The sequence below is a fragment of the Mytilus edulis genome, chromosome 3 (genome assembly GCF_963676685.1).
Source record: "Mytilus edulis chromosome 3, xbMytEdul2.2, whole genome shotgun sequence".
In the NCBI taxonomy this organism is placed as follows: Eukaryota; Metazoa; Mollusca; class Bivalvia; order Mytilida; family Mytilidae; genus Mytilus; species Mytilus edulis.
Genome location: NC_092346.1, coordinates 60172863 through 60184079, shown reverse-complemented (window position 1 = coordinate 60184079; position 11217 = coordinate 60172863). Strand labels below are relative to the sequence as shown.

Below are 11217 nucleotides of genomic sequence, written 5' to 3'. Positions count from 1 at the left end.
ATGAGATTGCATTTGATAAAACGGATCTTAACTTAGCTATTGGGATAGCCCGCTGTCACTTGCATATTGCGTGTGGTTTCTTTTCCCGGACAATCAACACGAACACAAAATTGGTATTTGCTCTCATATTAGCATTGAGGAAAGAGCCAACACGGGTTCTTCTGATGTAAGTTTTTTTATAGGGAGACTTATCGACCAATTACATGAACAATTACGTCGTGAACTAGCAAGATTAAATGCGGATCGGCGTGTCAGCTTAATACATTCTTGCTGCCAATTTATTTAAACACAAATCTATCATCAGGCTATTTCTCAACAAGACAGAATAAGCATAATGTATTCGCAACTCATTTTCTCTAACTTAACTATTTCCCTTCATGATTGCGGGATATCTACAGATTCTGAAGTAGCCAAAGCCATCAAATGCTGTAAGTACAGGTGAAATTTTCCAAAACAAAGTTAATTTACAACTTGAAATACTGAACTAAAATTCAATATTTATTTATAACGGAAAGTCCCTAATCAAATGGCAAAATCAAAAGCTCAAATACATCAAACGAATGGATAACAACTGTCACATTCTTTACTTGATACATGCATCTTCTTATGTAGAAAATGGTGGATTAAACCTGGTTTTATAGCTAGCTCAGACACTCACTTGTATGACAGTCCTATAAAATCCCTTATATTGACAACGATGTTTGACCATAACAAACAGATATAAAAGGTAAAAGTCAAAAATAAGGGTACAATAGTCAAGGTTGTGTAATTATCAACCAATTAAAGGATTAGTTTGAGAAATGCGAGGTTTATTTTAGAATTGAATGTTTTTTTGGTAATTTTATTGGAAAGTAAAAGCATTGACAGAAGGACACTTTGTATAAAGCGCGCGAAGGGCGCTTTTTATAAAAACATCCTTCGGTCAAAACTTTGATACCACTATAAAAATACCAAAAAAAAAGGCATTGAAATCTTGTATATAATTGACCCAAGGACACAATTATAAGTGCATTTTTGAAGCAAAGCTGTGCAACAATTATTTTAAGGCCCAATTTTGACAGTTAAAATCATTTGATTAAAACGGCAATATTATGCATTTCAATATAAAAATTACCGTAGTGTCTTAAATATATACAAGTATCCTATGGCCATGAAACTTTACCGACTATCGCACATTTCCCTAAGCTTAGATCTTGCAAAGTTTAGAATTGGTCTTTCTATCCTATTAGGTCCGAGGACATAGATATACTTCAGTGTGGACAGTGTATAACTTGAAAGTTATTTCTTTATGCATGAAATATTAAGTTAAGGATGAAATTACATGTAAAAAGAAATTGCGTGCTGAATCGTTATGTTAAGTAGTGATTTGATAAAATTGAGAATGGAAATGGAATTGTAATGATACTTTATTTAAAGGTAACAAAGAGAAAACTTCGAAATACAAATAAACTAGAGGCTCTAAAGAGCCTGTGTCGCTCACCTATGGTCTATGTGCATATTAAACAAAGGACACAGATGGATTCATGACAAAATTGTGTTTTGGTGATGGTGATGTGTTTGTAGATGTTACTTTACTGAACATTTTAGCTACTTACAATTTTCTCTATCTATAATATCGGGATAGTCTACCTTGCTCGTCATCAATCTGACTTTCTACTCGAGAGTTTTTGACACGAGTAACGATTGAGAAGCAAGTCACTTGAGAAGAGATCGAGAATTCGTCGAGTAGCGGTCGAATTGATCTGGAAAGGATCGTGTAGAGATCGAGTTTAGTCGGAATACAAAAATGTTACCAATCAGTACTCGATCATTTCGACCTTTACTCGACTAATGTCCGATCATTTCCATATTAACTCGACCAATGCCCGATCGCTTCCAGATCACTGCGACTTGTACATTTATATTTCCCCAGACCAACTCGACCAATACCCGATCCCTTCGCGACCACATTCGACCACTCTTCGATCTCTACTCGCCCATACACGAAAACACATGACAGCTACACGATTTTCTAAAAGTGTGTGCAGATCTGATTAACTCTCAAACTATGCTTCCGCAAAAATATATTTTTAAATGTACGAAAATTCCTCCATGTTCAGTACGTGTCTTTACTTTTGCAAGGAAAGGTAACATATTAAAAGAGAGACAGAAGACACCAAAGGAGCAATCAAACTCAGAGGTCGAAAACAAACCGACACAGCCATAGCGAAAAACGGTAACCGACGAGAAGACAAACAGCAGTCCACATAACATAGAAAACTAAAAACTTAGCATTACGTAACCCAACAAAACTTGATGATCTCAGATGTTCCGGAAGGAAAGAAAATCCTGCGATGTTTGCACCGGCGGCTTTTTCAAATATTAAAATAACTGTGCAATAGTATTCATAGTTAGACTGCTGATAACTAAGCTATCTTTCAAAGTTGGTTTATAAGAACATCAAGTTTATATTTTACCTGTTTTATGGGCTATTTTCTGTTTTGTCTGTCCGTATTTTACGTTTGTTCAGAAATGTTTGAAGTATAAAAAAAAAAGAAGATGTGTTACAATTGCCAATGAAACAGCTCTTCACAGAACACCAAATGACACAGAAATGATCAATAACAACTATAGGTCACCTTACAGTCAATTTGTTTTTCATTTGAACTTTTTGACGTAATTTCACACAAAAATGAGACGAAAGACAAATATTTTTTATTTGGTACGAATTCTTTCTAACAGTAACGATACAAACTGTTCAGTGAGCACAAGTTGTGATCATTTGTTTCTAACATACTTTTGCAAGTTTGCATAAACTTTGACAAACTATACACTCTCTGCAAATGCGTCTACAGTTTGTCGTTCGTCGTTTGTTAGTTCAAACGATGCATTTCTTTCTAACTTGAACATTTAATCAATTATCTAAACGTGTTCTTGCTTGTCATAACTCAAAACATTGTCTAAAATTACTCAAAATTTGAATCCCGTCTAAACAAACAATGCATTTGTTTCTACTTCTGTTACGTTTAAGAAACTATAACAAACGGTACACAACGTTTACCAAACTTTGGTTAGAAAGAAATGCACTCTTGATCTCTTGATAGATATATGTAAAAGTTGTAAACTGTTTTAGAAAAAGTATCACTCCAGGGGATTGCAATTCTACTTTGGGTCAAATTTTGGGGAAATATGTGACATCTTTCTTTTCCCTCTTTTTGCAATATTTTTTGGCAAATACATACAGGTTGTTGCCATACAGCAAAAAAGAAAATAAATATCTTTAACCATTCAACGGTAACACTTAATGCCCACTCCGAAGCGTCAGGGAATAAAAAAATCGGACGTTTTTATACAAAAAAGTGCAATTCCCGATTATCCCTACGACCCATATACGATCAGGTCGATCTGGTCTGGTCGAGATCAGGCTTAGATCGTGAATAGTTGATTTGGTCTAGCTAGCCGAGTAAAGATCGTATAAGGATCGTGAATCGATCGTAATTATCGAATAAGTATTCAGTTTGTTGTCGGGATGGAGTCGTGATGGAGTCATTAAGGAGTCGTAAATGGTCGAGTTAGGTCGTGTATAGTCGGATGGCGGTCGGGTAGAAGTCGTAAACAGGCCCGATCAAGAATTTGGTTGAGCTTGGTCGTGGAGATTTTGACAATCGGGATCATCGAGTTGATCTGATCGGCAGTGTAAACCTAGCTTATACCCTAGTCCCACTAGGCCACGATCGCACTACGATCTGTGAAAAAAATGCAAATTTTGATGATCGTAGTGCGATCGTGTAGATCGCAGTAAGGTCGTATCACGGTCGTGGTGAGGTCTTCAAGATCGTAAAGAGCGTGGCCAACTTTGAACATGTTCAAAACAATCGTGGTGCGGTCGTGGCGAAATCAGGTCGTAGTAAAAGCGTAGTGAGAGCGCACTAAGATCGTAGTAAGATCGCAAAGGTCGCTGTACAATCGTAGCGAGAGCGTAGCGAAAGCGTGATTCTATTCGGAGAGACTGCGCTACGATCGTACAGCGACGTGATCACGACCTCACAACGACCATCACGTTCTCACTGCGACCCAACTACGCTTCCACTACGACTAAACCACGCTTTTCAAGACCATAGTACGATTCTAGCACGCCCTTGTCGTCCTCGTCACGCTTTTCTTACGACATGACTACGTTCACACTACGACCATCATTCTCATTGTCATTTTTACATAAAATATATAAAAAAGCTCCCTAGATTTTGTTTGTTTGAATGTAATTATCCATTTACTCTAACGGCTCAACCATGATTCTCGTTTTTATATAGATTAGACCGTTGGTTTTCCCGTTTAAATGGTTTAACACTGGTAATATTTTGGGTCCTTTATAACGTTCTGATTGATGTGAGCCAAAGCTCCGTGTTGAAGGCCGTACCTTGGCCTATAATGGTTTACTTTTATAAATTGTTACTTGGATGGAGAGTTGTCTCATTGGCTCTCATACCACATCTTCCTATATATATTGATACATCTATGTCATCTCTGCTATCGTTCACTAAAATATCGTCATTGAGCTTCATGGACCAGCAATAGGTTGTAATTTAGGTTGGATTGGTCGGTCCGACATCTCTGCTTGATCAGGATTCGTTACTTTGCTCCCTCTGCCTCTACATCAACTCCTACCACTATGCCCACTTGTTCTGGTAGATTTTGGTGGCATGACTGTATTGTTTCCGAGAAATCTACGATTTAATCAGAAATAGAAGGAATTGAACTGCATTGATATGGAACACGATGTTGACGTTATTGCTGAGAACGTAGTAAGATCCCGCTATGAACGTAGTATAATCGTGGTAGGAACGTGTAATAATCGCAGTAAGATCGTGTTGCAATCGGATAACTCGTGGTATGGTCGTAGTGAGAACGTGAAGAGCGTAGAAAGATCTTGATAAGCGTAGTGAGGTCGCAGAATAAGCGCGGTGAGAACGTGGTATAATCGTAGTGGGATCTTTGTAGAAGCGTAGAGAGGACGTAGTAGCATCGTGAAAGCAACGAAAATTTACATTTGTATGCCCAGTCCCACTAGACCACGATCGCACCACGCTCACTGCGATCTAAAATAAATTTAGATCGTGGTGAGGTCGCGGTATGAGCGGCATACAAATGTAAATTTTCGTTGCTTTCACGATGCTACTACGTCCTCATTACGTACTATGGTCGTGAACAGCGTGGTATAGACGTAGTGGAAGCGTAGTTGGGTCGCAGTGAGAACGTGATAGTCGTAGTGAGGTCGTAATAACGTCGCTGTGAGATCGTAGCGCAGTTTCTCCGAATAGAATTACGCTTTCACTAAGCTCTTGCTACGATGGTACAGCGACCTTTGCGATCTTACTACGATCTTAGTGCGCTCTCACTACGCTTCTACTACGACCTGATTTCGCCACGACCGCACCACGATTGTTTTGAACATGTTTAAAGTTGGCCTCGCTCATCACGATCTTGAAGAACTCACCACGACCGTGACTCGACCTTTCTACGCTCTACACGATCGTACTACGATCATCAAAATTATCATTTTTTTCACAGATCGTAGTACGATCGTGGCCTAGTGGGACTGCGGTATTAAGCTAGGTTCACACTACCGATCAGATCAACTCGATCAAGCCCGATCAAGACAAACTACGTGATCGGGAGACTGGTCTGACTCAATCGACAAGGATGTTCGGGATAGTCTACCCTACTCGTCATCGATCTGACTATCTACCCGAGAGTTTTTGACATGTCAAAAACAATCGAATAAGGACCGAGAAGCAAGTCACTCGAGAAGAGATCGATAATTCGTCGAGTACCTGTCAAATTGATCGGGAAAGGATCGTATAGAGATCGAGTTTGATCGGAATACAACAAAATTTCCGATCAATACTCGATCATTTCGACCTTTGCTCGACTAATGTCCGATCATTTCCAGATTAACTCGACCAATGTCCGATCGCTTCCAGATCACTGCGACTTCTATATTTATTTTAGCCCAGACCAACTCGACCAATACCCGATGCCTTCGCTACAACATTCGACCACTCTTCGATCTCTACTCGCCCATACACGAGAACACAGGACTGCTACACGATTCTCTAAACGTTTGTGCAGATCTGATTAACTCTCATAACTCCGTCTCCGAAAAAATATATTGGCAACATCATATTTAACTGTAATAATTCCTTCATGTACAGTACGTATCTTTACTTTTGCAAGGAGAGGTAACATTTTAAAAGAGAGACAAAAGACACCAAAGGGAACAATCAAACGCAAAGGTCGAAAACAAAGTGACACAGCCATAGCAAAAAACGAAAACCGACGAGAAGACAAACAGCAGTCCACATACCATAGAACTTAGCAACACATAACCCAACAAAAATCTGGGATGAACTCAGGTGTTCCGGGAGGGAAGAATATCCTGCGATGTTGGCACCGACTGATTTTTCAAATATGAAAGTAATTGTGCAATAGCATTCATTATTAGACTGCTGACGACTAAGTTATCTTTCGAAGTTGGTTTATAAGAACATCGATCAAGATTATATTTACCTGTTTTATGGGCTATTTCCTGTTTTGTCTGTCCGTATTTTTCGTTTGTCCAGAAATGTTTGTACTAGTATAAACAAAGAAGACGTAGTACAATTGCCAACGAGACAGCTCTTCACAGAACACCAAATGACATAGAAATGATTAATAACAACTAAAGGTCAAATTACTGTCAATTTTTTTCTCCATTCGAACCTTTTTTACGTAATTTCACACAAGAAGGAGAGAAATATTTGTTTTTATTTGGAGCGAATTTCGTTCTTTCACTCACGATGCAAACAGTTGAGCGTGCGCAAGGATTTTCTTATCCCAGGGCATAGATTACCTTAGCCGTATTTGGCACAACTGTTTGGAATTTTGGATCCTCAATGCTCTTCAACTTTGTACTTGTCTGACTTTATAAATATTTTGATATGAGCGTCACTGATGAGTCTTATGTAGACGAAACGCGCGTCTGGCGTACTAAATTATAATCCTGGTACCTTTGATAACTATTTACAACACTGGGTCGATGCCACTGCTGGTGGACGTTTCGTCCCGAGGGTATCACCAGCCCAGTAGTCAACATTTAGGTGTTGACATGAATATCAATAATATGGTAATTTTTTTTAAATAAATTTCCTGTTTACAAAACTTTGAATTTTACGAAAAACTAAGGATTTTCTTATCCCAGGCATAGATTACCTTAGCCGTATTTGGCACAACTTTTTGGAATTTTGGATCCTCAATGCTCTTCAACTTTGTACTTGTCTGACTTAAATATTTTGATATGAGCGTCACTGATGAGTCTTATGTAGACGAAACGCGCGTCTGGCGTACTAAATTATAATCCTGGTACCTTTGATAGTTATTTGATCATTTGTTTCTAACATACTTTTGCAAAGTTTGCATAAACTTTGACAAACTATACACTCGCTGCTAATGCGTCTTCTGTTCGTCGTTTGTCGTTTTGTTAGTTCAAACGATGCATTTCTTTCTAACTTTAACATTACTAGTAAATCAATTATCTAAACGTGTTCTTGCTTGTCATAACTCAAAATATTGTCTAAAATTACTAAAAAAAAGACCAATACAACAACTATTACATATCAGTGTCCAGTATGAGGAAGTTTTTGTAAGCATTGGGTTCCTCTTTGTTAAGTTAGTGCAAGTCTCTCATACTGCTCACATGTGGTCGGCGTGTCAGCCACTGCCTCACTTAGATTTCTCGGCGCCCGTTGCTGTTTACACCTGCTTGTTCGTCTTCTTTTCACTCTCCAAGCTTTGTTACAGTTATTTACCTGTCTCTCTGAGCTCTTACCACCTTGGCCACAAATCCAATTGCTTTATTTCTATATAGATATTTTAAATGTATGATTTTATTCGGACCTTCTACTGAATATAACCAAATATACGGAAAATGTGTCCATAGGACACTGATAATACCCCAGCTAGCATATATAACATTATAAAGGGTCATTTCTCAAGAACGGTCACCCAAATTTGCATTTGAACTGTGATTTATGGAAATAAACATTGTGTATACGGCGTTTCATAAAATTTGGTTGAGGCAAAATACAATTAGAGAACGGGAACTAATATTGTTGGGACGTACGCACATACGTACATACGGACAAGGGTAACACGTAATGCTCACTCCGAAGCGGCGAGGAATATAAGTTTCGTACGTTTTTATACTAAAATTGTGCATACTCGACCAATTCTCGATTATCCCTACGACCCATATACGATCAGGTCGATCTGGTCTGGTCGAGATCAGACTGAGATCGTGAAAAAATTGATTTGGTCTAGCTAGTCGAGTAAAGATCGTGTAAAGATCGTGAATTGATCGGAATTATCGAATAAGTATTCATTTTGTTGTCGGGATGGAGTCCTGATGGGGTCGTGAATTGTCGAGTTAAGGTCGTGTACAGTCGGATTGCGGTCGGGTAGAAGTCGTAAACAGGCCCGATCAAGAATTTGGTTGAGCTTGGTCGTGGAAATTTGGAGAATCGGGTTCATCGAGTTAATCTAATCGGCAGTGTGAACCTAGCTTTAGATACAGAGAAAAATATTTTGTGTAAATTTATAAAAATTAACCAAATTAATGAAAATTTACAAAAATTGACTATAAATGGTAATAACTCCTTAAGGGCTTAAGGGGTCAACTGACCATTTTGGTCATGTTGACTTATTTTTAGATCTTACTTTGCTGTTTAGAGTTTATATATATATATATATAATATTCAAGATAATAACAAAAAACAGCAAACTTTCCTTAAATTACCAATTCAGGGGCAGCAACCCAACATCCAGCTGTCCAATTCATCTGAAAATTTCAGGAAAGATAGATCTTGACCTGATAAACAATTTTACCACTGTCAGACTTGCTATAAATGCTTCGGTTTTAGTGTTATAAGCCAAAGTCTACATTTTACCCCTATGTTCTATGTTTAGCCATGGCGGCCATCTTGGTTGGCTGGCCGGGTCACCAGATACATTTTTTAAAACTAGATACACCAATGATGAGTGTGGCAAAGTTTGGTTAAATTTGGCCCAGTAGTTTCAGAGGAGAAGATTTTTTGTAAAAGTTAACGACGACGGACTACGACGGACACCAAGTGATGGGACCTGGAAATAAGTCATCGTCTTATATTAATGAATATGAAATTGTTATTCCATAAAAAGTATCATGTTAAAGAAAGTATCTGTTTTCAAATATCATCAAAGTACACAGTCAACATGAAATGTCCAATGACATTATGTTAGAAATATTGTAAAACGTTGATAATAGCTAGTTTCAGATAAATTACAGTTTCGTATTGAAATATAGGATTATTAATCAATCAAGATATTGATCACATAATAGTTTGTATCAGGCTTTTAATTTCTATGCAATAAAGATATATTTAAACCATCAACTCATAATAAACGGATTTACAAAAGTGTTCTCGTTAGTTAAGTAAAACCACTTATCTTAATATTTAGATGAAAGTAATCCTAAAATGGTCACAGTTACTATGAATGTGGAAACTAATGATACCCAGAATAATATAAAGTCTGTTGTAGATGTTATATCACTCCAAGTCTTTTCTCCATCCTCACTTTCCTTTTCTTTTCCCGGATTGTCAAAAGTTTTATCTGAACTTTTAACTCGAGTTTTACATTTACTTCTGAAAATTCTTTGAATTTTATTTGGGACTTTGTCTTTCCGGTGATGAATTCGAAGTTCCAACGCTGTCACAGCTACAACGAACGTTCCCATGCCCATTTGGAACATAAGATAGTTTCCCAGTAATGATCCCGATGTCTTCGGAAGTTCAGAACTTATAATTGTTAAGAAGACGGCAAATGCTAGAAAAACTGTGATGGAGTATCCCATTTTCTCCCCACTGTCTGCTGGGATTACAAACGTAAAAACATTCAGTATTCCAAGTAATATCACTGGGACAATGACATTCATGACGTAGTACGCTGAACTACGCTCGAGAGTTATAGTAAATACAACTCTTGACTCCGACGATAATACATCGTCCCCGGCCGTTGTCGATACAACACTCCACACACCATTAGGATCTAATGCTTCCAGAAGTATGCCTCTACTTCCTTTTGTCACATTTACGTCCAATATGCTGCTGGACCATACAACAAAAACTATTTCGCATGTTTGACGGTCAAAAGGAAAATATTTGATATCAATATTACACTTTGTTTCAAACACTTCAGTTGGCAACCAAGTCACTTCGCCGTTTGGAAAAATCTGAACATTTATAAAACTACTACCAAGTTCCTTTAGTTTCGAAAATCCATTTTGAAGTGTTATGTCTGGTTTCCATATATCACTTTGAGAAACATAAATATATTCTACGCCACCGTGTGAAGCTGGAGTCCATGTAAGGTACTCGTCCGTCCAACTTATAAATAGAAAACCTGTTGTTGTTAATTTTTGTGTTATTTCGTCTATTCCATTGATGCCGACAAGATAGAAGTCCAAGTCCACCTGCATTGGCTGTGTTTGATCAGCGTTTGGACGGACATTCTTTTTATAAGTGTTGGTAGTAAACAATTTAGTGACCAAGCCTTTCACGTCATCCCCGGTTTGTCCATTGCAGGCTGACAAGCACCAATAAAAAAGAAAAGTAGTTCTAAGAATCATTCCGAATCGTATACAACGTCAGAATTATTACCAACTGTTATACGTTAATCGTATCAACTATTAATGTACTGGAAAATACATCCTTTGTTAAGATTAACGCCATAACATATTCTACAAATAAAGAAACATATTTTAATTCAACTGTCTCTTGAAAAACCCATTATTCCTAGGATCATGTAGGTCTTATTGTAGTATTGAATTATAGTTCGTATCATATTTCTAGTCTTTATACAATTGTCAAAATATTATATTTCTGCTTTTAAAAATCCCAATCATTCATTCAAGTGATTTAGAATTTAATTGAACCAGACACAAAAAAAGAATAAAGTTTCAAATAATAATTAGGCATAGTCAGGTTGAGACATACGTATTATATAAACAGATTTTCTTTCAGCCAGAAAAAGAAAAGTTTAAAGTTCATTAAATGGAATGCGTTAATTTTTTTCTTGTTTGATACCACCACTAGCATTGAATATATAATAACAGAGTACAGTTTTTACCAGATAAAACTCAATAGTATATGTTCATCGAGGTCTACA

At 37.4% G+C, this 11217-nt stretch overlaps 1 protein-coding gene across 1 annotated transcript; it reads right to left on the bottom strand.

Moving 5' to 3' along the window:
- Nucleotides 1-9203: 9203 nt before the first annotated feature.
- Nucleotides 9204-10849, bottom strand: LOC139516964 (acetylcholine receptor subunit beta-like). Its single transcript, XM_071307449.1, has one exon. It carries the CDS (start codon nucleotides 10676-10678, stop codon nucleotides 9500-9502), a length of 1179 nt encoding a protein of 392 aa, XP_071163550.1. The 5' UTR covers nucleotides 10679-10849; the 3' UTR covers nucleotides 9204-9499.
- Between the last annotated feature and the right edge of the window lie 368 nt (nucleotides 10850-11217).